The sequence below is a fragment of the Malaclemys terrapin genome, chromosome 3 (assembly GCF_027887155.1).
Source record: "Malaclemys terrapin pileata isolate rMalTer1 chromosome 3, rMalTer1.hap1, whole genome shotgun sequence".
In the NCBI taxonomy this organism is placed as follows: domain Eukaryota; kingdom Metazoa; phylum Chordata; order Testudines; family Emydidae; genus Malaclemys; species Malaclemys terrapin.
Window position 1 is genome coordinate 202,950,420 of NC_071507.1, and position 26,622 is coordinate 202,977,041.

The 26,622-nt window shown below is 50.9% G+C and overlaps 1 protein-coding gene across 1 annotated transcript in view; it reads left to right on the top strand.

Annotated features, from left to right (window-relative positions):
- Nucleotides 1–26,622, top strand: part of EFR3B (EFR3 homolog B) — a 133,991-nt gene that overhangs the window by 55,880 nt on the left and 51,489 nt on the right. Inside the window, exons 3-5 of the mRNA XM_054022779.1 lie at nt 1,132–1,259; nt 12,237–12,387; nt 25,532–25,653. Of these exons, the coding sequence (XP_053878754.1) occupies nt 1,132–1,259; nt 12,237–12,387; nt 25,532–25,653 (401 nt within the window). The remainder of the gene's footprint in view (nt 1–1,131; nt 1,260–12,236; nt 12,388–25,531; nt 25,654–26,622) is intronic.

The following is a 26,622-nucleotide window of genomic DNA, read 5'->3' on the forward strand; positions in this document are numbered from 1 at the left end:
TTAAGAGATGTTCTGCTGTTGATGTCTATAAAATAGATGTAGAATAAATGCCATGGATGGATGGGAGAACAAGATGCAAGCTAGCAGCATCCCTGGGTAACTAATTGTGACCACATGCATGCGAATACCACCAGACGCGAGTAGGAATTGAACCTAGGATGCGTGGCTGGTGGTCTCGTAATAGGATGGCAACAGCATCTTCAAAGAGAGCTGGGAGATTGACACTCATGCTGAAAAGGCAGGTAAGTATCCCAGGCTGCTCATGCAATCCCAGCAGGTGTAAACTACACAAGGTACAAGGCAGAACCAGGCCTCGTACCTTCCACCTTTGTTGCTGAAGATCACTTGGTTCTAAAGATCCTTTTTGGCAGACGGTGAAGTGGTGAGACCTTGCATTTCTACAGCATCTCCCATCTGAGGCGCTCCAAGTGCTCATCATACACCACCTGAATAGGTGACCTGAGCTCAGCACCGAGTAGCTGCCATCCATGCAAAATGTGTGTGGTTTGCCACAGCTGGAGATAAAGCTTGGGGGCAAAAGGGGCAACAACAGAGGTGATATCTAACAGACGGGCTGTGTTTCTTTAAATAGAGTGAAGTGAACTGAATGCTGATGCAAGCTGGCGGGTTGTCAGCCCCGGAGGCAGAGGTCTCTGTTTATTCCCAGCCCGGGTTTCACAGCCACCAGTTCCTCACCAGTGTGCTTCTGGCGCGACCCTGAACTATGTAGCTAGTTCAGCCTTCGTCTAGCCAGTCCTTTGACTCTGGCCTGAGGCTGCCAGCTTGTGCTGCTGTGACGTGCGTGTTGGGAACCGCAGTGACTCCTCCACTCATTTCACATAGGCCGCTGGACAGCAGATACCTCAATGCTAACGGATACTGACAGCTGAATGTGGGGTTTCTGGCACCTTCCTCTGAATCATCAAGACTCTGGCCAGCGTCCGAGATATGAGACGCTAATTGACTAATTAGACCAGTGGTCTGACCCAGTGTGACAGTTCGCGTGACTTCCAGTGCTCTCGATTTCAACCTGGAGGCCGAAAGCTCCATAACCCCTTCCCTGTGCCGTTCCTTGGGAGTTGCTTTTTAAAATGCAAAGGAGATCAAACTCCGTGTCGGTCTGTTTTCCAGGATGGGCTGGTAAAAACCAACATGGAGAAGCTGACCTTCTACGCACTGTCTGCGCCGGAGAAGCTGGACCGCATCGGCGCGTACCTTTCGGAGAGGCTGATCCGCGATGTGGGCAGGCACCGATATGGGTAAGAGACAGCATGACACTGATTCACAGCGATAATTACGCCATGTGCATAAAGAGTGAGTGCCCAAAACATACTGGAGAAGGTCCAGGCAAAGACTGAATGTAGCTAATGGGATGAATCGGCATACTGAGCACTGAAATAGACATATGTCCTGGGGGACACCCAAACTACTATGTTCTCCGTTGCCTGGGCAGCTACACACACATCAGGTTACACCTAGACGATGGCATCTTGTCACCTGTGAACCTACAGGTGGTGCGAGACCAGGAATTGCACTACTGTGCATAGGCGCCAACTTTCCCTGGTGCCGGTTGGGAGCTTGCACACCCCCTCCCCCCCGCCCTGACTCCACCCTTTCCCTGCCCCTCCCCATCCCAACCCCGTCCCCAAAGTCCCTGCCCCAACTCCGCCCCCTCCCTGCCCCTATTGGACCCCTTCCCCAAATCCCCACCCCGGCCCCGCCTCTTCTCTGAGCACGCTGCATTCCCCCTCCTCCCTCCCAACCGTGCGAAACAGCTATTTTGCGGCACAAGCGCTGGGAGCTACGGGGGAAAAAACGGGCATGCGGCGCGCTCAGGGAAGGAGGCGGAGGTGAGCTGGAGCGGGGGGGCGGGGTGGGGAGCTGCCGGTGGGTGCTGAGCACCCACCAATTTTTCCCCGTGGGTGCTCCAGCCCTGGAGCATGGAGTTGCACCAAGCTCAAAGTACCCATTCATCCATGCCTATGGATTTCCAAAGCACCTCTCCCTGTAGTAGCTGGAAGCTGTAAGAGGCTTACAACAGCTGCGGCTTATCCAAAGTCATCCACAGCAGTGAGGGCCAGGACTGCAAAACACATCTGATTCCTGCCCACCATTGCTAGAGCACTGTGCTTGGACAGGCTCGAGGAGTTTGTGGGTTGATGGGTGATTTGATGCTGGGTTACACCACAGGCTCTTAACGGATTCATTTTACATACCAAGTGCCTGAGCCTTTAGAACCTTCCCCACCCCATCTCTCGCTGCAGGAGCAGAGCCCTGCTGGCTTGTTGCTTTTAGTCCTGGTGACCTGTTTCTATCAGTTACTTTTTCCAAGACGCTGCTCAGGGAAAAGGGCTACAAGTAACCATTTTTAATTTTTTTAAATGAAAACGGAGTCTCCTCATTCCTGGTTTGTCCTGAATCACGGGCACTTGTGGCCTTCGTAGGGTCCAAGGTCAGACGGGACCGTTGGGATCATCCAGTCTGCCCTCCTGCGTAACACTGGCCAGAGAACTGCCCTGAAGTAATCCCTGTTTGAATTGTGTTTTAGAAAAACATACAATCCTGGTTTTAAAAAAATGCCGGTGATGGAGAATCCCCCAGTTGTTGCAATGGTTAATTACCCTCACCGTTAAAAATGCGCACCTTATTTCTAGTCTGAAGCTTCAACTTCCAGCCATTAGATCTTGTTATGCCTCTTAAAGAACCCTCTGTTATCAAATTTCTGTTCCCCGTGTATGTACTTCTAGACTTAACCGTCTCTTTGTTAAGCTAAATCGATAGACTCAAGGAGTTCAATCATGTTAAGGCATTTTCTAATTCTTTAATTGTTCATGGGGCCCAAAGTCCGACTGTCTCTGTCGAGCCTGTTCCTTTTCCCATGCGCCTCTGTGCAGATGGAGTTCCATCGGACTGTACCGCTGGCTCCTGTGGTACATTCCTCATGAATCACACCAAACCACACTGCCCCTTCGCCTGTCCACTATATATGTAAGTGGTCATCAAAATCACTGCTTAATAAAGCCATAGGGACAGCTTCTCCGCCTCCTGGCTATTAGGTAACCATCCACCACTTTGCAAAGTGCGTATATACCAGGGGTTCTCAAACTGGGGGTCGGGACAATTTGCTTTTCACATAACCATTGTATTAGCAGGAGGGTTGTAAGCAAGATGCAAGAAGTAATTCTTCCACTCTGCTCAGCACTGATAAGACCTCAACTGGGGTACTGTGTCCGGTTCTGGGCGCCACATTTCAGGAAAGTTGTGGACAAATTGGAGAGACTCCAGAGGAGAGCAACAAAAACGATAAAAGGTCCAGGAAACCTATGAGGGAAGATTTAAAAAATTGGATTTGTTTAGACTGGAGAAGAGAAGACTGAGAGGGGATGTGATAAGTCTTCAAGAGCGTGAAAGGTTGTTATAAAGAGAAGTGTGATAAATTGTTCTCCTTTAACCTCTGAGGACAGGACAAGAAGCAATGGGCTTAAACTGCAGCAAGGGAGGTTGAGGTTGGACATTAGGAAAAACTTCCTGATTGTCAGGGTGGTTAAGCCCTGGAATAAGTTGCCTAGGGAGGTTGTGGAATCTGTCATTGGAGGTTTATAAGAACACGTTCGATAAATACCTGTCAGAGATGGTCTAGATAATACGTGGTCCTGCCTCAATGCAGGGGTCTGGACTAGATGGTGTATTGAGGGCCCTTCCAGTCCTACAGTTCTGTGGTTCTATCGTTGTAAGATTCCCCCCCAGGTACCAATTATTACCTTGTTATAGGGCTCAGATTAACATCTCTTTCTGGGGCAATATAGAATGGGACCTATTTAAGGAAGAGAAACCATATTTCATTTTTTTCCCCTTGATGTTGCAATTTTTTTTGGCTCAGCCAGTTGACTGGATTCTATATTCTCTTTCTCCGTCTATCTTTTATGTACTGCCATGTCTGCGACTTGCGTTGTTTACAAACCTAGCCCTTTGGTAGCAGAGCAGTTGCTAAGACTAGACAGCGGCTTTGATTAGGGATGGCAAGTGCTGGAAGAGTGCAGAAGGGATCACTCTTTGAAATAATGGAGAGATTCAGTCTCTTTGTCTCAGGAACAAAGCCAAGACTGACGAATGTGTCTTAACGCCACGGTGCAGTGGGAAGTTCAGTTTGGCTTTCATCCTCTGGGGAAGAGGAGGCAGAGAGGTGCTCCTAAGAAGTGAAAAAGTTGGAAAAACCCTGCTATGCATGAGCCACCATGACTGACAAGTCATCCCAAAGTTCTGCCTGATGTTATATACATAAGTGGCTGCTAACGGGGCTCTGCATGCTACCCAGAAGAAGGACTTGAAGAAAGTTTGACATCTGATGCCAGACTTTCTGGGCACTGTTTACCCCCTCCACCCCCCATGGTACAGGCATGGAATTTACTTGGTGCATCGGTTAATTCCCTGCAGAAGGGCAGATCTCAAGTCTTTCTCTAATCCCTGAAATCAAGCTCAGATCACCACCAGTTGGAGTTGACATGCTTCTTCAGACCAGCATCGTGCTGTGACCTAAACTCAAAAGCAACTAATTGCGGGTTCAGAATAAACAGCCACGAGAGATCTGCAGGGTTGAGTTTGTGTTCGCTGATCTCCTGCCTTGTAAAATGAGGTTATAGTCTTTATTTCAGAGTCATTCTGCAATGGTTGGCCATGCTAGTAGTCCCGCGGGGTGACCTCTGTGATCTGATCTGTATTTTTCCTTTATAATTCTCTAGAAATTGCTTGTTTTTTGAACTCACCTGCAATAGAACCCAGCAGTTACTGGCAGGCAGCAGGTGTCGATCATCCACCAGGACTTCCCGAGTCCCATTTGGCCCTCCGGGCCACCCCTGTGTTCAGTTGTCCCAGAAACAGACTTTCCAATACTGTAATATCTGGTTCTGGACACCAATTTTGAAATATACACAGTTGGGCTTGGTCCCGCTGTGTTCGACACCAGTGTGAATAGACGTGTTTCCAATGGAGCGACACTGGTCTAATACTGGGGTAAGTGAGCGCAGAATCCGGCCTGGTACCAACTTGTCAACCACTCCCCTTCCTTATGTGCTGTTACCAGGACCCCACCTGCTCCCTGATTCCGGGGCCTTGGTATTAGCACCAGAATCCACCTTTTGCTGCAGAACTGGGAGGCAACTGCATGAACTAAGCCTGGCCCCCTTTGGAGAGTGCAGGACAGCAGAGGGGTGTCTGTTTCTGTGGGGTAACTGGCTATCTGCTTAGGGTGACCAGATGTCCTGATTATATAGGGACAGTCCCAATTTTTGGGTCTTTTTCTTATACAGGCTCCTATTACCCCCCACCCCCTGTCCCGATTTTTTTCACATTTGCTGTCTGGGTCCCCCTGTATCTACTGTAGTTTTCTCTTCCCTTCTTCCCCTGCAGGTACATGTCTGTAGCTGGCTTTGCATGTTGTATACAGTGCATCTTTCATTTACACTCCATCCACCTTTTTGGGGGGCTTCTGCGAGTGTCTTATTAGCACAAAGGCATCTCAGACCCACCGCCTGCATTGCGGCTCACTGTCTCCGCTTGCAGACAGACCCGTCATAGTGGGCTAAGATCTCTGCTGCTAAGATCTCTCCGCTGATCAGCAGTTCTGCGCTGGCACTTGGCACCAATGTGCGGATGGATTTTTACCGCTGTCTAAATCTTTAGTATTTCTGAAGGTGGGAAGTTAAAGTCTATTGAAGAGTAACTCATTTCTTCTGGCTGTGTGGGGCTCTCCGTCTCTCTCCTCTGCACGTTGGGGTGTTCATATTCAAGGCTGTGCAATACGTTTCCTAGTTTCCTTTTACAAAGGGACTTGATGCATTGACGTATTTAGCAGCTGATCGCCTGTTCACTCTGTCCGTTGTGTCTGAGGGTGCATTTTTTTTCAGCTGCATCATCTTAACATTCAGGCAGGGCGGCGACCCGTACGAATAGAGCCTCCATCTGCAGATTATTTTCTGCTCGTACTAGAAATTTTTGCTTGGAGAGTCTCTCTTCCTTTGATGCTCCTAGTTCTTCCCCCTTACAGAGCGATATGGTCATTGTTGCATGTGACCAAGGCTGCCAAATCTAGGATCTTTAAGGAGCCGGGACATGAAATGTACGTTAGTTGTAGTCTTGTATCCAGGGTTGTCTTGGCTGCTCACTGGACCTCTTTGTGACACGGTCTATCCAGGTGGGACTCACTCGGCCATCCTATATCTTCCTTTCATGTGAACTCTTTCTAACTCGGAGTGAATTGGAATGGAGTTTCTTTTGTTTTTTACGCTCTTCTCCTCTCTGAAAGCCAAGGCTAATCTCTGCTGAATGAAGAGAGCCTCTCTCTAGAATAATATGAATAGTGCCCTCATCCCCAGATCCTCAGATACTTTACAAACATGAATTAAGGCTCAGGACACCCCCGGGAGGCTGGTAAATATCGTCCTTCCTCTTTGACTGGAGGGAGCGGGAGCTGACGCACAGAGATGATAAAGGAGGATGCTCTTAGGAATCGTGTTTGTTACGGTCATGCGCAGGGACACACTGAGATCAGGGCCCTGGCTAGGTGCTGTACAGACCCAGCGTAGTACATAACCTTTGCCTCTGAAGAGCTTACGATCTAAATGGAGAGGCCAGACAAAGGGTAGGGGAAAGGGGTATAATAGATGAATGGCGTGATCCGTGTGATGGTACCATGAGGTTTTTGGGAGGTGGGTGGTTGGAGTTAGGAGGGGATTAGTTAAGCGGCAAGGGAAGGGGTGAGGAAGGTGGGAAGGGGCAGGTGTGGAGTGAGTGGTGGTGAAGAGGCTGTGAAGGAGGAGGTGGGAGCAAACAGCCGATCAGCACCAGTCAAAACTGTAGCAAATCTCATCCGTGTCTGTGGCACTCGGTCTCGGCTGCTTCTGCAGCTGCTCCCCGGCTTTGTTCTCTGGCTGGCTCCTCCCAGCCCAGTTTCCTGTCCCCAACGCCTCACAGCTTGGGAGATCCCCGCAGTGCACCCCTTGCCCCCTGCTCAGCCGTGGCCTTGTGCTTAATGCTCTGGGACAAGAGCCAGGTGCTCTAGGAGCTCTTCTTGGAGCTTCCACGTGCTTTCCATGGGACTGCTCTGGGCATGTCCCGATCGGTAAAGTGCAGCCCGTGCTTCTCCAGGGGGGTTGTAACTCGGGAGCAAGCACACATCTGTAAAGTGCTTTGGGATCCTGGTCAAAGTGTCATGGTCTATACCGGGCCAGTCGCCCGGCTGGTGTAAATCAGCATAGCCGCACTGACGTACAGCAGCTGATGACCTGGCCCGAGATCACACCCTGATCGGGAGCAGAGCCGGGACTAGAGGCCACTGCACTTGCGAGGAGCGTGCTGGGTTCTCGTTTAAATGGGGCAGGCCTCATCTTTAACGTGGGGAGGTGGCCCAGCAGGTTGCTGGTCTGACTGGAACACGGCCCACCGGAGCCCGCAGCCTCTGCTGGCATAAGAGGTGAGGCCCAGGCTGCGGGGAAGGAGGCAGTGAGCTAGTGGGGTGAACCCATCAGCAAACCCCTGCCTGTCTCAGTCCACCAATAGCAGAGGGAGTTCATCTTCTCTGGAGGCTTCGTCACCCTCCGAAGGAGCCGCTGTTCCGAGATTGCCTGTATTCCTTCTGAGCTGGCTGGGCCCCTGTCCACTGCCCATCGCTCACTCTGCCCTGGATGCCTAAGGGAGAGCTAAGGCGTTAACACCCTGTGAGCCGGGCAGCACTGGCTGCAAGTCCCTGTGACCCTATTCTCCTTTCCTAGGGGATGAGTAACTCCTGTTCAGGCTTAGGGGAGGGGCTTCTGTCCTGCTGCTGGAGAAGAGGAAGGGTGGCCCAGTGGTTAGGGCTGTAGCCTAGGGCTTCGGAGACCTGGGTTCAAGTCCCTGTGTTGCCAAAGACTCCTTGTATGACCTTAGGCAAGTCATTTAGTTGCTCTGTGCCTCAGTTTCTCCATCTGTACAATGAGGATAATACCCTTCCCTGCCTCAGAGACTCATAGACTTTAAGGTCAGAAGGGACCATTATGATCATCTGGTCTGACCCCCTGCATGCTGCAGGCCACAAAACCGTCCCTACCCTTTCCCTTGACTCTGCTGTTGAAGTCCCCAAATCCTGTGGCTTAGTGACTTCAATTGGCAGAGAACCCTCCTGCTAGCGATCCCTGCCCCATGCTGCGGAGGAAGGCGAAAAACCTCCAGGGCCTCAGCCAATCTACCCTGGAGGAAAATTCCTTCCCGACCCCAAATATGGCGATCAGTAGAACCCCGAGCATGTAGGCAAGATTCCCCAGCCAGACCCTCATTGGCCATTATACTATTTACCTGCCATGGCACCGTGTTCCTTTGACTAAAATCATGTTATCCCATTAAACCATTCCCTCCATAAACTTATCTAACTTAATCTTAAAACCAGACAGGTCCTTTGCCCCCACCGTTTCCCTCGGAAGGCTGTTCCAAAAGGCCTCACAGGGGGATTGTGAGGATACTACAGTGACAGGAGCCATATAAGGACCATAGATAGAGAATGGGGCCTGCGGAGTCTAGCTTGGAGGTTGCACTGATCATTTCCAAGCACAAACGGCTTGAGAAGGTGCTGACGCTGGGAGACGGAAGATTGTCAATGTGTGGGTGTTTAAATAATTTTAATCAAATCTGTGCTGCAGCACCTGATGCCAAACATCTGTTAGCTGAAGCCAGAGGAGCTGTGCAAAGAGCCCAATAATTCTCATTACGGGCTCAGGGGGGCAGGCGGTGTTCAAAATAACATCCTGCCGGGCTGGGCCACGTATGCGAAAAGCAAGAGCCCTGATACCAGCATCTGAGAGATGGAACAGGGACACCCAGGGAGGCAGGAATAACGCTTCTCGCTTACTGCAAAGCATGTTGCTGACATTAGCCAGCTCATCCTCCCGACAGCCCCAGAAGGCAGGGCTGGCTCCAGGCACCAGCTGAGCAAGCTGGTGCTTGGGGCGGCAGATTGTTCGAGGCGGCATTCTGCCCAATCCTAGGGCGGCACGGACGCCTTTTTTTTTTTTTTTGTTCCGCTCCGGCCGCCCTGTAGGGGGCGGTGGCGCGGAGAACCAGAGCGCCCTGCAGGGCAGTTCTCTTCCTTCTCTCCCCGCCGACCGGAGCGGAGCCCTCGCGGCAGGAGGCGGCGCAGCGGGAGGGGCCGCGTGGCAGCGCCCCCGCTGTAGCCCTGGCCGCCCCCTTCTCTCTCTCTCCCACCCACCCCTCCCTCCCCCGCCCAGCCGGTCCCCTTGAACCCGCGCTCCGGCCGCGCTGCAGGTTGTTTTTTTTTTCTTTGCCGTTCTGGCCGCCCCGTCTGTTTTTTTTTGCTTGGGGCGGCCAAAAAGCCAGAGCCGGCCCTGCCAGAAGGCGAGGGAAACAAAGACCGAGAGGTGGTGGGCCACGCATGGGGGCTAGTGACTGAGGCCGGATTGGAAATTACAAACTCTTGGCCTTGGGGTTTGTGCCCTCACCACTAGACTATCTGCTGCCAGGGGTCTGGGACTAGATCTGCCTTTCCCATGTGCCTTCCCCGTACATAAACCTTTCCAGTGGGCTGGCTGACTCTTGGGCAGGTCGTGGGATTTGAGTTGATTTCACTGGGGTCACTCAGGAGTCCGACAGCTCTGTCTGGAAAGCCCAGTTTTGTTTGCCAATCCCAGGTCCGTTTGTCAGACCTGGGTCTGACTGTGAAATAGCCACTGAGGGTATTGGGACAGATCCTCCCCTGGTGCACGTTGCTACAGTTCCATTGACTTCAATGGAGTTAGGCTGATTTGTACCCGCTCAGGACCTGACTCCGTGTTGCTAATGCCCTTTAATTTGGGGAAGGGAAATACACGTGTTTCTGGAGCAGCCCACTCCTTCCACGACTGCAGGGTCCGAAGGCTGCTCGGCCTGTCTCTTTGTCGTATAACGAGCCAACCGGAGAAGTAAGCCAGAGACCGGAGCCATGTTCAGCCTGCATGCACAGACACCTCCGGCGTTGCATCAAAACAACCAGCTTCAATTTGTCTTGGAAACCAAATGTGACAGAGAACAAATTCTGAAATTGGAACCTAATCAGGCCGCCTGCGTGGTGGTGCAAGTCCAAGAAAGATTCATACCCTGATGTTCACAGTCTCTTCTCTCCTGTTTAAATATAGGAGCATTAGAAAAGCGATTTACTAAGTGACCTCAAAAGACCTGCTGTGACAACTCACTGCAAACAGTCTGGCGAGGCGCCGTTCTACTTCTCCCTCAGGTGCTCAACTCCCGGAGCTGGGACGCACCTGCCACGCTCATTGACGTCAGTGAGTGGCGGGGGCCTGACCTTGGAGGGGATGCTGGCGGGGTAAGATGCCTGATGTGGAGTTCACCCTCTCTCATGAGTGACCGGCAGTGCAAGGGACACTTTTACCCAGGCAACAGAGGGTCCTGTGGCACCTTTAAGACTAACAGAGATATTGGGAGCATAAGCTTTCGTGGGTAAGAACCTCACTTCTTCAGATGCATCTTGCATAGATGCATCTGAAGAAGTGAGGTTCTTACCCACGAAAGCTTATGCTCCCAAAACTTTTGTTAGTCTTAAAGGTGCCACAGGACTCTCTGTTGCTTTTTACAGATTCAGACTAACACGGCTCCCCCTCTGATACTTTTTACCCAGGTGTTTTCTGGAAAACCAGGGCTGCCTGGAAAGTTTTCCGGCTGCACATGGAGTGCGAAGGCAGCATTACAGATGATTTGTACAGCACGGTGGTGAAGTGTGCTTGACTCACGGCAAGCGGAGTAAGCGTTCTAACTGGAATAAGCTGAAGAGCAGGAAAGCTCCCTTAAATTGAAACACAAAGGGGTTGCACCCAGGTAACGAAATCTGCTCCGAATCTGATTTAGATGAGTCACTGCACACACCATGCACTGACTAGGTTCATAGATTCAAGGCCAGGAGAGACCCTTGTGATCCTGGAGTCTATCCTCTTGTCTATAACACAGGTCAGAGATTGTCCCCACAATAATTCCTTTCGAACTAGAGCATGTCTTTAAATTAAAATAAAAATAAAAATCCAGTCTTGATTTAAGAATCGCCAAGTGATAGTGGAGCTCTGCAACCCTTGGTAAGCTGTTCTAATGGTTAATTACCCTCCCTGTTAAAAAACCTACGCCTCGTTTCCAGTCTGAATTTGTCTAGCTGCAACTTCCAGCCTTTGGATCACATTAGACGTTTGTCCGCTAGATTCCCCGCCCCAAAGATTGTACGGTTGAAGATGGAGAAGACGTAGGGCGACGGCATTAGTAGCATGACTAGTACCAGGCGATTGTTTCCTGCTGCTCTTCATCAGGAGGCGGCAAACGGTCTTCGCCTCCAGCAAAGAGATCCGAGTCCAGCCACCAGTGCTCTCAGATGTTCATCTGGAGCAGGGCTCTGAGCCATCGCTGTGGGTGGTGGGACATCTGACTGCCCCCGAAGTGCTCTATCTTGCTATCGGGTTATGCTCCCTCTGCCCTGCCTCCTGTCACAGGGCTCAGGATATTGCAAAAGACCAAAGAATCTGTGTCCCCCTGGTCTCCGCTGTGAGGAGACGCTAAGCAGGAAGACCAAATCCAGAACCAGTTGGATCGCTTTGGAAAACGCTGTTCGGAGCCTGTTCTGGTGCTGCCGCCTGGAGTTCTCTGGGCCTTGTGGGGCGGTTGTTGTTCCTAGCGAAATGAACGTGTAAAGAGAATCGTTGTATTGCTTTACCGAGTAGCTCTTCCTGCTGTTTATTCCCCCCCAGCAGTCATCTTAACCCTCCGTTTGCACCATTGCAATTGTTTCCCCAGCAACCTCTTGCAGCGTAACGGGCGCCGGGAGCAGATTAACCCTTGCAGAAGCAAACGTGGTGGTTGAATACAGGTTCCCCGTAATAGTATCGTACTGCCTGGGCCAGATCCTCAGCTGGTGTAAATCAACAGGGCTCCATTGGCAGCTGCGGACTGGGCCCTGTGCTACTGTAGCAGCCAAAGATCTTCGTACGCAATCATCAATGAATCTGATTCCTTCGCGGCGTATTGTGCAGTAGGTTGGTATTAACCCTGATTTACAGAAACTGAGGCCCAGAGGGGTGAAGCTAGCTCAGGATTGCACAGCGAGTCCTCGGCAGAGCTGGCAGTCGACCCAAAGGTTCCTGAGGCCCAGTCCTCCCTGCTCTGATCACTAGGCCTCCTTTCCTACAGCGCGAGTTACTTTTGCAATACGCTGTTTCCCGCAGGTACGTGTGCATTGCCATGGAAGCCTTGGACCAGCTGCTAATGGCCTGTCACTGCCAGAGCATCAACCTGTTTGTGGAGAGCTTCCTGAAAATGGTGGCGAAGCTGCTGGAGTCAGAGAAGCCCAACCTGCAGATCCTGGGGACAAATTCTGTAAGTAGCAGCCTGGGTAAGGCCGAGCCTTTCGTCGTATCTTCTCCTGCACAGTGGGTTGTCTCCCCCCCCCCTCCTCCCCCCCTTTGCAGTGTAATGAGATCCTGGTTCGATTCTGCCCGTTCCAATACGCAGGGGCACAAGAGCGTGTTTCCCCTGGAGAGCCAGGTTCAAGCCTTGCCTGGATCACAAGTGGATCGTAATCTCATCCTTCTCTAGCCACATCTCTGAACCACCATGTGTGTCGGAACATCTCCTGTCGGGAGAGGCTCTGGCCTGGAATGCTGGTGTGGGAGGGGGCTGCAGGCCAGGATGAAGGGGCATGAGTAGAGCTGGGGGGGGGGGGGAGGAGATCACGACAAGAATAGCAGAGGGGCTGTGGGTCAGGATTGAGGGGCATCATCAGAGCTGTTCGGGGAGCCCAGGACTGGGAAAGCAGTGAAAGTCCCTGCGGCTTCCTCCCCCATAAACCTAGCAGGGGGGAATAGCTCATTCTGTGCCCTGGAGATCAGTAAGTGGAAGAGGGGCACAGGTGGGGGGAAGAGTGTGTCTGTGTGTAGTCAGAGGTGAGGGGCAGAGAAAGAGACCGAGGGGTGTGGAGTGAGACAGACAGGAAGGCAGAGAGACGGAAGGATGGATCCAGTGAGGAGGTGGGAGAGACGGATGGGATGAGGGTAAGAGAGACCCAATGGGGTGAATGGGTGTGTGCTGGGGGGAGGGAGAGAAGGGAAGGGGGGAAGGGCAGGAGGAATAGGGGTGTCAGGATAGGATGAGATGGGGAAGGAATGGAATCGGTAGCGGAGAGGGGGAATGGAGACATGGGGAGGGAGCCAGTGAAAGGGGGAGGGGGATTGAGGGAAGTGGGTTGAATTTAGGGGATGGAATGAATGAAGAAGGGACAAAGAGGGAGGGAAGGGGCTGTATTAATCATTAAGCTTGTCCTGGGTCTGGAGGACACCAAGGGCCAGCGCCCGCAGCTCGTGGCCCTACTCAAATGGACCTTAATGGGGGGAGGGTTGGGTGTGTCCCTGCTGTCGACCTGACAGCAGCCCCAGGGGAAACTTGGAGCCTGTGACATTTCTGTTGCATTTTCACCTTGCAAGTGGCATCCGTCCGAGCGGGCTGGGCGCGCTGGCGGAGGGAGAGACGTGGGAGATGTGGGGCAAGAAAGATGGTGCCTATTGGTGTTGGCTTTCAGTGGCTGGGCTCGTGCAGTGTCAGAAAGGTGAAGGGGTCTTAAAGGGACAAGGTCACTTAGGGCAAAGTTTGCAAAAGTGGCCACTCTTTTGGGATGCCTCAATTCTTAGGAGCTTCTCCTAAGCCAGCTCGGACCCGATAATCAGAGGTGTGGGGCACCTGCAGCTGCCATTGCCTTCACTCGGAGTTGCTGCAATATTGCCAACCTCAGCATTCAAAAATCAGCAGTCAGGTCCCCAGAAACCATGAGACTGAAAGAAAAAACATTCTGTCTCCTTTCCTCTTTGAACTTTTAGGTCACGTTCGGGACACCTCTTCAAGCTTCTTTTTCTGAAACCCTATGAGCTAGAAACATATTTAAAAAAAAAAAAAGCTGAGAGTTTCATGAAATAACAAGACTCCAGGAGTTGGGGCTTTTAGGGGAAAAAAACCCAAATCTGACAAGACTCGTGATACAGTCACAAGAGTTGGTAAACCTGTTGATGGGTACCTGGCGCCTCTAGAAATCAGGCTTAAGGTGTCTAAAGTTGGGTACCCAAAAAATCTGTGACCATGCGTGGGCTCAGAAGTCAGATTTAGCTAAAAGCATGCTGGATATAGTGAAGTGAGACCAGTTAGTGTCCCTAGCTGATTCTTATGCTGCTGGTCTCGCTTCACTATATCCAGCATGGTCCAGTGGATAAGATGCTGGGCTAGGACATCAGAGACCTGGCTTCTCTTCCCAGCTCTGTTACAGACTCCCTGTGGGACCCTAGCTGAGTTAATTATCCGTGCCTCAGTTTCCCCTTCTGTACAAGGGGATAATAATACCCACCTTGGATCGGGAAGAAGTTGCAGGGGACAGTGCTGCAGGGTGTGGGTTCACCTTGGTCCTCGTTCTTTGGACCCTGCTCTCCACGCTTCGTAGAGCCCTTTGCCTGTGACGTCCCAGCTGAAGGGCTCTGCTGCTCGCTGGTCTGTGTGGCCAGAGGCTGATCTTTCCCTTTGTGTTAAGCTGGGACAGTCCTAGACAAATGCCAGGCTGGGATTTCGTGCCCCGTGGAATGAGCTCCGGCACCAGAGCCCTGCTGGGGAATTGTTCTAGCTCCGAGCTCTGGACAAAGGCTGAACCATGGAAGGGAGTTGTACAAAGCAGATTCTGAACAGCAGTTTTTCATTCAGTTCGAGCAACGTGAGCTGGAGCAAGCTTAGCCCAGCTGCTACGGCTCGCCGCCCCGAGGGGCTCCCTTCCTTCATCTCGTAGCTACAGGCGGCTGGCGGGTCACAGCTGCAGGAGCGAGCAGGAGGGACACTGGCATAGCAAGCCCAGCTGCCAGGATCAAGACTCCCTTTGTTGGCTCAATCTGTTCTAGTAACTAGCAAGCACATCAGGGGCAATACTTCTTCTCCCCATCCTTAATTAGTGTCGCCCAGCGCTGAGAGCTGCGAATCCTGGGTTCTTTTCCTTTCTTTCCTTCGGCCTTGGGCAGTCACGTCACTGCTCCGTGCCTCAGTTTCCCCCTCTGTAGAGCAGGGGTCGTCTCGTTGCTCAGCCCTGCAGAGCGCTTTGAGATCCTCGGATGAATATTGAATGCTCACCAGGAACAATTTTGAACAGCAGGTAAACTTCTTACAAATCATGCTGGGTTCATGTGCCGTTTGGGAGCAGAGAAAGGGCTGAATTAGACAGCGACTGCATTTGCAAGAAATAATGTTGACCGGCTCAAGTATGTAACATTACCCCCATTCTCCAGATGGGAAAACCAAGGCACAGAGTGGTGAATGACTTCCTCCAAACCACACCGGGCAGAAGTCCTGATTCACAATCCCCTGCTCTCACTACAACACGGTGCTGCCTCCAGCTGTGTAACTGCTCGTACGATGGCGCTTCACACCTGCGTTTGGTGGGATGACTAGAACCACGTATCGGTTGCTTCATTTCTCTGGAGCACTAGGTTTATGTGACAATTAGGCTTTTGAGGACCTCTGGCTTGATGGCTTCAGCGTTGCTAGTTATAACCCTTTAGGCAGCGAAGACCCTTGGCTTTCTCTGGCTTAGCCATGCGGGTGGGTGACTCTGTTTACAGCTCTCCTGTTTGAACTCTGGTGGATGCATCTCCTGGCTCGAGACTTGGCCGTGTAATAGACCACCCTCTGGCTGGATGGGGAACTCCGCTCCTGGGTTCCGGCCAGTGGCTGCATCCCAGCTGGCAGGCTGGACAACCCTGTGTTGTGTTCTGCCTCTTTCTCGCCGCGGAACAGAACATTCCCAAGAGCAGCGTGGGTTATAAACATCACCGCAGAAAAACCAGAGGAGAGTCAAAAGCTTTCACACCCTGTTCTTCAACGATGTTAATTGCTCCAAATTGAAAGTGATGGGAAACTGCCACGGCGCATCCATCAACAGAACTATTAATCCACAGACATCAGAGAAGCAAGATCATTGATCGGTCGAGCTAAGTTAGCAGAACGCTGCTGTCGGCAGGCTGGAGTGGTGTTGCAGCACCGTCTCCTACTGTAATGACTCTGCCGTTAACCCGCAGTCCCGAACAGGGGGCTGCCCTCAATAGCTGCTGGATTGGAATCATAGGATAGAATCATGTTCTCCCAGTCATAACGCGCATATCTGTTCAGGCAAAGGAGAATCTCCGCTAGTTGTCTAAGGCCTATGACACACAGCTGAGCTGGTCTGGGTCCATCCAGTAGAGGGCAGTGGTCTCTTCCCCCCCCCCCCCAATCCCCCAGTTCATTCTGATACACTGTAATATAGAGCACTCTATGAACAGTAATTACTTCACATCCCTGCCTCCCTACCTCTGTAGCCTCATTCTGCAGGCGGGAAAACTGAAACACAGAGAGGTTAAGTGTTTCGCCTTAGGCTGCAGAAGGAGTCTGTGGCGGAGCTGGGATTAGAACTCGGAAGCTCCTGGCTCCCAGTCCAGTGCTTAAAGCACTCAGCAACACTGCCTCCCTAAGTCAACATTGGAACTCTGTCCAAACGCCCCCTAACCTTTAGCAGCTCTGATAAACCAGAGCCTGGATCTCAGGGCCCCATTGTGCTAGGGGCTGTACGGACACGCAGCAAAGAGACATTTCCTCCCCGCAAAGGTGGATGAGGCAAACCGCATGGGGCTTGGAGGCAGAGGGGAGGGGCCTGCCTGTGTTTGTTGTACAGTAACCCGCTGGCGTCTCTGCTCACCACCTGCCCGGGTGTTGTGCAGGCCATGGGAGAGCCATGGAGGCAGAAAGGAAGCGAGAGGCGACAGACCTGTATTTCGGTTTGTGGCAGCAGCGGCAGCCACCTCCTCTCCTGGGCTGCCTGGAGCATAGTGATTTTAATGGGAGCTGCTTTTTCAGGCCGGCTCGCATCCGTGTGGGGGAGTAGACGTTCAGCTTGCCGAAGGATTGGAGGTGACAGTCGTCAGCTGCTGGGCTCCAGACGTTTCATCCCACTGCTCGCGCTGTGCTGATCAAACCCTCCTCCGCACTCACTCAAGCCAACGGGAGCTGTGGGTGAGCGGGAGGATCAGACCCCAAAGAAAACACTGGGCCTGTCCCAGGCCGGTTCCCCTGCCAGACGCAATGGGGACAGAGCAGCCTAGGATGGAGGGGCAGAGGTTCGGCGACAGCAAGTGGGACCCTGCCATGAGTCACTTTGGTGGAAAGGAGCGGGGCCTAGCAGCAGCTGAGAAAGCGGCCATCATCAACCTTTTAAATGAGACGGCCGGCCCCCGTAGGCGGGAGGCTGATTGTACCTGGGAAGCGTGGAATCGCTACTGGAGCATGGCCTTCGCAGCCCCGTTCCCTTCAGTTGATTTAATGATGGATTTCGAGGGTGCCTGTGGTCGGTGATCAATTGGGAGAGTAAAGGGGAGCTGTAGAGTCCAGTGAGCATGAGGAATATCCATCCAGGCACAATGAAAAACGCTGGGCTCAAGGGTCATTAACCGCTGCTGAGCTGGGATGGATTGTCATGCCTGCCCAGTGGAGGGTCAGCGGCTGCTCTTGGTTATGCCGGTTGCAGGCTCGGATGCTGCTCTCAGCCACCGTAGTGTTAATCTGAATCCCTGTGCCAGTGGGCCGCCCGCCTCCTGTGCATCCCTTCCAGGCCTGGGGTTGCTCTGCAACAGGCCAGCCTCAGTTTCCCCCTCTTCAGGGCACTTACAAACTCCACGCAGTCTCTCGTGGCGAACGCCAGCCCTGCCCGGGGACGGGTGAATACCAGAAATAATTCAAGAGACAAGGTGGGGGATGGAATATCTTTCATTGGACCAACTTCTCCAGGTCCAAATGAAGTCCATCAGCACAGCATCAAACTTCACAGTCCGCTGTGGTGGCCTCCTACCATCCCTCTTCTTGGGTCCCAGTCTGCTCTTGTGAAGCTGTCGCTCAGCCACCTGTCTCTGGCTTCCCTTTCTCCCAGTTAGGGTCTCCTGCAGGAGCTTCCTGCTTACAACTGGTCTCCTTTACTAGTTTCCTCCTCCTGTTGCCTGTTCCCCTCTGGCTCGTTATGGGGAACACCTGCCCTCCAGCAGAGGGGCTGCTAATGACGCACAGGTGGGCTGGATCAGTTCCCTCTTAAAGGGCCAGGTCCACCCTGTGACACCCTCCATGGATTTCAGAGAAGTTGCTGGTGCAGCTGAGAGCAGAACTGGGACCCGGAGTCTCTTGTGTCTACACAGATTAGGTTCAGCGTCTAGATCAGCTAGAAACCTCTCCCCTGATGCAGCCCCGGGCCAATGTGCCTCAGCCCTGAGGAGCGAGGGGCAGGGAGAGGATCAGGAAATCTTCACGAGCAGGACCAAGTACAGATTTTGCCCCAGATCCCTAAGTGGCCCCCTCAAGGATTGAACTCACAACCCTGCGTTTAGCAGGCCAATGCTCAAACCACTGATCTATCCCTTCCCCCAAATGCCTTATGAATAACAATGGGCGCTGAGGATTTGGCTACTGCCTGGTTTGTGGTATTTCCCTGTGGGGTTCCCCCCCCCCCCCCAACGGTCAGTTGCATTGCTGGCAATGGACTCTTAATAAATTATTCCAACTACGTTCTGGTCTGACTGGAGGGGACCCTCTGCCTCCCATGTGTTGTTTTGCACTCCATAATGCAGAGGAATGCTCAGGACAATTTCTGCGGAGAACCTGCGGTGTGTTTGTGCTGGGAAATGGGTACCGGTAATGAGACGCTTCCTTCCCTATCTGCTAAGGAGAAACTGTTTCAGGTGCATGCTTAATTAAAGGATATTGTCGCAAACAATCCCTCCCGTCATGGAGCTAATGGTGGAGGCGGGAGGATGCTGTTTATAGACAGCCAGGCTGAGTCACGCCTGTGAAATCTCGCCTTCGAAATGTCTCCCCTTCGCTGAGTCACGGGTTGCTAATCCCCAATACTGATCCTTCTCACACGCCCCCCGGGGGGGCTCGTTCCATATCTGTCTCGGATGTGCCCAGCTCATGGTGTCTAGCAGAGATGTGTGCAGATCCTGTTATTACTGTACCCCTGAAGACATCCATTCTCCCATGCAGTTTCTGCACCTTTGGGGAGTCTCTCTAGTGCAGAAGTCAGGCTCAGACACATGTCGAAGCCCCGCCCCCCCCCGGCCTCTGACACGTGCCTGCATTCCCCTTAGCACATGGGCTTGCTGGCCAGGGATATAGGTACCAACCCGTGTCCCAGCCTGCCCACTTTGCAGTGAGGGCATAAAGCACGGTTGTGGTGCTTGTGTTCCGATAGTCCATCAGCGCTATCCCACAATTCCCAGGGCCTGCGTGTTCCAGCCCTTCTACATCCCGACTTCCAACTCGCCTCCTATGCGCCGGAAGCAACTTGCTGGTTGAAGTGCAGCTGCTTGGTGTTTAACCCCATGTGGACTGCTCAGCTTTGCACTGTGACTCTAGTGTACCTCTGCGTAATCAGGTCCCTTCTCAGGGCTCGGAGGTCCTAGGGTTCAGCAGAGATGTGGGCGGGTCCGGTTGTTAATTTTGCCGTGTTTCCGTACTGAAATCTGCAATGGCGCTCGGTGCTGTACGTAACGGCTTGAGCCTCCAGGAGCTTACAGTGGCATTCAGATGCATGCATGAAGCTTCCAATAGCTGTCATGTGTCAGGGGTGTTAGCGTGAGTTTGGGGTGATGGGGATAGTGGTGGGGTGGGGGGAATCCTGCAGCGGTTTCTCAACATACCTGCCCTGTGAGATAGGGAAGGATCGTAATCCCTCTATTAGAGGTGGAGAAGCTGACACACAGTGGGGAAATGATGTGCAGAGCCTCAGCAACTCGGAATTAGAACCCAGGAGTCCTGGGGACCCCACCTGCTCTAAGTGCGAACCCAGGAGTCCTGGGGACCCCACCTGCTCTACCTGCAGATGTTTATTTAAAAAATCTCATCAAAGTTAGTTCCTGGAATTTTTAATAATTTAAGTCATAAAAATTTTCCAGTGTCTGTCAAAGCTGATGCTTTGATCTTTAGGTACCTGTCTCTGGCTTCTCCTGCTTTGGAGGACTTTGAAGTCTGCGTGGCTGGCGCCAGCCCCACTTGGAGCCCAGAGACACTACTGGGTGTTTTCAGATATGCTTCAGTCTATGTACAGCAGAGAAAGAGCATCATTAAAAACCACAGGTCCCTCTGCACTCACAATGGTTGGTTTGAGCCTGGGTCTCCGATACAGTGAATCAGGGCCTGCTAATGGCTGGTGGAGCCTTTCATCTACAGGTCACTAGCTCCAATCCATCTCCGGGCAGGCGGAGCACAAAGCGATTCTGGAGTGAAATGCGCTGTTGGTCTGAATCTAGTTCCTTATGGACATATGTTGCCATTCCAATTGATTATGCGTATTAAGGTAGTATCCAGAAGCCCCCCCCCCGTCCGATCTGGGTCCCGTTGCACTAGGCGCTGGCTAAACAGACAGAGGGAGACTGTCCCTGCTTTCAGACAGCTCAGACGGCAGTTGGCACCACCTTGCAGCCCTGGTTGGCAGGCAGAGCAGAGGGGCCATGGATCGAGTGGGCCCTGGAGAATGTTCTCCTTTCTCAGCCACCGGAGGCAGGGCCGGCTCCAGGCACCAGCTTAACAAGCAGGTGCTTGGGGCGGCCAAGGGAGAGAGGCGGCACCTGCGGCAATTCGGGGGCGGCAGGTCCCTCACTCCCTCTAGGAGTGAAGGACCTGCCGCTGAACTGCCGCCACTGATCACGGCTTTTTTTTTTTTCTCCCCCAATTGCCGCTGCCGGTCGCGATCGCGGCTTTTTTTTTTTGCTTGCGGCAGAAATGCTGGAGCTGGCACTGTCCGGAGGAGGTCCCTGCAGGCCAGGAAAGAGGCAGATTGGCAGGAGACGGGCAGCATGCAAGAAGCTCACGCTGCCTGTATGGTGTGCTCTGGAACTTGTCAATCGGGCATCTTTTGGGAGCACTAAATGTCCTCCTACTTTAAACAAACCTTCTCCCCGAAAAGGAGAAGCTGCTTCAGCCAGGAGATGCTGCAGCCAGCCCTGCTGGTGCCAGCTGACATTGAAGGGAGCTTTAGGATTCTAGGGTGACAGTCACTGGAAACTAATTCAAATCCGTGTCTTCTGTTGGGATAACTAGCTCCTTCCCTGGTGGGGGGATGGGCAGGAGACGCCCTCCCAGTTCTCTCACCCCGGGTCCAAGTCTTGTCCCATTATCAGCTCCCTTCTTGTGCAGCCAGTGGTGTAAGGTTCATTATATAACACTGCTGCTTTTCCTGGTAAATAATGGAGGCATTTATAGGTTGAAAGTGGGTCCCTTTTTTCTGGGAACAGTTCCCAGTGCGGCTGAGCCGGCTTGTTGGATTGCACAAAGCCAGTCTTTCATTTCCTCTTTGGATCTGACATTTTATTAAGAGAGCAAAAATCGTGCGCCTAGAGGCAAATCAGACCCTTCTGCCCATGCAATGATTTGAACCCCGAAGGCAGAGGCTGAGCAAAATGTGCAGATGATACAAAACGACTCAAGATAGTTAAGTCCCAGGCAGACTGCGAAGAGCTACAAAAGGATCTCTCAAAACTGGGTGACAGGGCAACAAAATGGCAGATGAAATTTCATGTTGATAAATGCAAAGTGATGCACATTGGAAAGTATAATCCCAACTATACATATGAAATGATGGGGTCTAAATTAGCTGTTACCACTCAAGAAAGAGATCTTGGAGTCATTGTGGGTAGTTCTCTGAAAACATCCACTCAATGTGCAGCGACAATCAAAAAAGCGAACAGAATGCTGGGAATCATTAGGAAAGGGATAGATAATAAGACTGAAAATATCATATTGCCTCTATATAAATCCATGATATGTGCAGATGTGGTCATCTCATCTCAAAAAAAAATGTATTGGAATTGGAAAAGGTTCAGAAAAGGGCAACAAAAATAAGGGGTATGGATCAGCTTCCATAGGAGGAGAGATTAATAAGACTGGGACTTTTCAGCTTGGGAAAAGGGGGATGTGATAGAGGTCTATAAAATCGTGACTGGTGTGGAGAAAGTGAATAAGGAAGTGTTATTTACTCCTTCTCATAACACAAGAACTAGGGGTCACCAAATGAAATTAATAGGCAGCAGGTTTAAAACAAACAAAATGAACTTTTTTTTTTAAATCCCATTATATTTTTCCACACAACACACAGTTAACCTGTGGAACTCCCTGCCAGAGGATGTTGTGAAGGCCAAGACCATAACAGGGTTCAAAAAAGAACTAGATAAGTTCATGGAGGATAAGTCAATCAATGGCTATTAGCCAGGATGTGCAGGGATGATGTCCCTAGCCTCTGTTCACCAGAAGCTGGGAATGAGCGACAGGGGATAGATCACTTGATGATTACCTGTTCTGTTCATTCCCTCTGGGGCACCTGGCATTGGCCACTGTCGGAAGACAGGATACTGGGCTAGATGGACCTTGGTCTGACCCAATATGGCTGTTCTTATGTTCTTATTGAGTGCCATAAACGATACAGACAGATAATTTGGACGCTGTTCTCCCAGCAGCCTCGCAGGATAGGCAAGCAGAGAAAAGAAAAAGAATCAAGTCTAGCCCCATCTGGCTGGTGGGGGGAGAGAGGAGGACTTGACGTGCTCACTATAACTTTGAGTTGCAGTGGTGATGGGCACCATATTAGAAGCTAGATAGACCTAGCACACTTCAGAGGTAAGTCATATTCTCCCCATTTTGCAGATGAAGACATAAGAACGGCCATACTGGGTCAGACCAATGGTCCATCTAGCCCAGTGTCCTGTCTTCTGACAGTGGCCAATGCCAGGTGCCCCAGAGGGAATGAACAGAACAGGGCAATTTCAAGTGATCCATCCTCTGTGGTCCAGTCCCAGTTTCTGGAATTTGGAGGTTTAAGGACACCCAGAGCATGGGGTTGCGTCCCTGACCATTTTGGCTAATAGTCATTGATGGATCTATCCTCAATGAACTTATCTAGCTCTTTTTTTGAACCCTGTTATGGTCTTGGCCTTCACAACATCCTCTGGCAAGGAGTTCCACAGCTGTGTTGTGTGAAGAAATACTTCCTTATGTTTGTGTTAAACTTGCTGCCTATTAATTTATCTGGGTGACCCTGGTTCTTGTATTATGTGAAGGGGTAAACACACTTCCTATTCACTTTCTCCACACTAGCCATGATAAAACCGTAATGAAAGCAAGGGAGTCTGAAATAGAAGTGATGCATAAATGTCTCTTTCTGGCAGAGGAACTGGGTCTCTTCATTGCTTTGCTAATGGACAGATGGTGGCTTGGAGCATAGCGCTGATGTACTGGCTGCAGGCTGGACTACAGCTCCTGGAATGAAGCATTTCTTGGAGCCTTCTTCCACGAGCAGTCGCTCCTCTCTGGGTGTTTGCTGTGTTGCACTTGTAAGTAGGACAGTTTTGGAGGTAGCTTGGCTGTAGAGTATCCCGGCCTGCCTCACAACACCATCCAAACGCCGCTGCTACTGACACAGCCCTTGTGATGTAGGAAAATTGCACGTGCTGTCGAATCATTATCTGCCCAGTTTGATAGGTGCCGCATAGTATTAGCACAGGAATTGTCTGTCGGGCTACAGTAGCCAAAATCTTACCAGGGAATTGGTTGCGCCTGTGTTTGGAGAATGAAAAAATAAAGCATGTGGGATTGTTAGCAAAAAAAAAAAAAAAAATGTCAAGGATTCTGCCTTTCCCTGGGGATAAAATAAATCCAACGTGTTTTCAAAGTATCACCGCATTGGTGACTTTCTAAGAGGTTTGTCTGAGGTTACACTCAGGAAAGCAATAACCTTCTTCTCTTCAACGCAGCTACTCCCTGGGTGTTCAGGTTAGAGGCCAATGCTTGCAATTTTATACTGAGGCTTGCGGTATTTGATGTTTTTCTGAAAGCTGCAGCTTCAGGTCCTGGAAAGAAACTGCAGAGACTGTCGGCTAAGTCTCTAGCCCTTGTGGTTGCAGAGAAAAGCTTGAAAATGTGACTGTCAAAGGCCCGAGCTGTAGATCTGCTGACTTTACTGACGCAACAAGTTTTTGCTCCAGTTAGCCCTGCGGAAGCAATGCGGCTCTGAGTTGGATTCTATCAACAGCAGTAGAATTATCAGCTAAGTTCTGCGGGTAGATTCTCCACTGTTTCCTGGTGGAGATGTTAAAAGCAGGAAGAATCCAGTTGGATTTTCAGAGTCTCATAATGCTATTTTAAACCTTCACTTTTCAGGCCTAGATTCCCAGGTCAGATAGAGCAGTGCTCAGTGCCCTTCCAGGGGCATTAGATGGCTTTATGCCATCTTTCCATCCTTTCAGATCCTGGAGATACTGAAGTTGAACCAGCCAATAATGCAAATTAGAGCAGCCTCAGGGGTGCTCTAACTTGTCAGTGGTAAAAGGTCCTCAAGGTGCCGTTCCCCCAGCCAGGATCGGCAGTGCAATGTGCTCTGGTGATCCTGGCTGGGGGAACGGCACCTTGAGGACCTTTTTCCACTGACATCTGTGACATCCCCCTTCCAATCCCCTGCCTATCCCTCCATGCTGGGGGCTGGCATAGGACTGGCTATCCAGCCCAGGATTCTCCTACATTAGAGGTATCCTCAGCTGATGCCTTTAATGCAGGTTTAAGTCCTCTTTGTATCACTGGAGCCCATAAAAGCTATAAGAATTATAAAGAGAGATTTTTATTATTTCCAGTGGTGTTGTGGCTGTGTTGGGTCTAAGATATTAGAGAGACAAGGTGGGTGAGGTTATATCTTTTATTGGACCAAATTCTGTTGGTGAAAGAGACGAGCTTTTTCACCCCACAGAGTTCTTCTTCAGGTCTGGGAAAGGTGCTCAGTGTCCCAGCTGGTGTGACAGATAGTTTAGCATAAAACTAGCATAAGCATTCAAGGTGAAGTGGCCTGTTAACACCTCTGCAGTCATAGGACAAAAAAGGGGGGTTAGCGAGTGACAGTTGGTTTTAATAAGCCATAAACCAGTGTCTTTATTAAGACTGTGATTTTTAGTGTCTAGCGAAGTTATGAATTTAAGCTCCCAGGCTGGTCTTTTGAGGTATTTGTGCAGGTTTCCATTGAGGATGAGGACTGAGAGGTCAGCTAGAGAGCGATCGCTTTGTGAAACGTGTTCATGCACAGGTGATACGGTGTCTGTCTTTTATCATTTTCCTGTGCGAGTTCATTCGAGAACGTAGTGGTTATCTGGCTTCACCCATGAAGTTGTTATTGGGGTGTTTGTTGCACTGGATGTTGCGATAGACGTGAATAGGACCCATGGATCTTGACAGGTGTGTTGTGGGGGGTGTTGATCATTGTAGCTGTGGAGATATGTCTGCCGGTTTGGCATCTGTTGTTCTGGCGCTGCTTTGAGTTGGTGTGTCCTGCTCTGTGAGGAGCTTGCTTCTGATGTTGAGCTTGGTGAGGCTTACTGATCATTTTTCTCCCTCCCTCCTTTGCTTTCGTTCCTCTGGGCTGACTTTCTCTCGTTCATTTTCCTTCTTCCAGTTTGTGAAGTTCGCGAACATTGAAGAGGACACTCCGTCCTACCACAGGAGCTATGACTTCTTTGTGTCACGCTTCAGTGAGATGTGCCACTCCAGTCACGATGAGCTGGAGATCCGAACAAAGTGAGTATGGAATAAAACACTTCAGCCCCCACTTCTGTCTAGCAAACGAATGACTGAACAAGTGAATGAAACTTTTAGGGCTTGTCTACCTGAGGGTGGTCAGGAAAGTTAAACCAAATTAACTACAGGTTAAATTTAAAGGGGATGAGTTAAACCTCCTTAACCTGTGTGGATGCTCTTATCAAGACTTCAATTTTAATTTGGTTCATTTTAATTCATCTGGAAGTGAATTAAATTAATCTGAATTAAGGCCACTCTAATTGTGAACGAGATCGTCCACACAGGTTTAATGCAGTTTAACTAATCTGTTTTAAAATTAATTTGGATTAATTTGCCTGAGTGTCCTCATGTAGACAAGCTGTTACATGATGCTTTTCATCTTGGGATCACTGTGCAATGGAGCCTATGAACAACCTCTGGAAGCGGAAGCCACTTGTGGAATGGAATCCAGTGGCTCTCCATGCCATCCCGCAGCTAGCGCCGGTTGGGAATTTTTCAACAAAATGTTTTTTGGAAAATGCCGATGTGTTGGAATCAAAACTGTTTGAAGAAACGTACTGGGTTTGCCAGAACTTTAATTGAGAGAGGTCTCTTGGGTGCAGAACTGAAAGAGGCAGATGCCCTGGGGTAAATCAGTGGTCAGAGCACAGGACTTGAATCCAGCTCTCCTTCATCCCAGGTGAATGGGTCCCTGCCTGTTTTTTTTTTCCTGTTTTGTTCTGATGTGGAACAGGAAAGTTTCTGAACTCTTGAAAATATTCGCAGGAGAGGAAAACCGTTTCCCACCTGGATCTACTCCCAGCCACCTAATAGAGTAAGCCAGTTCCTTTGCCAGTGGCTGTTGGGCATAGAGCATACACATTCACTCTCTAGGACAACCTCCCAGAGACCACCAGAACTCACTAGAGAGAGGCCGTCAAATTGGTAGTGACCCAGTGACTCAGATCAGGGTTGAGGCACCTGGGTAGG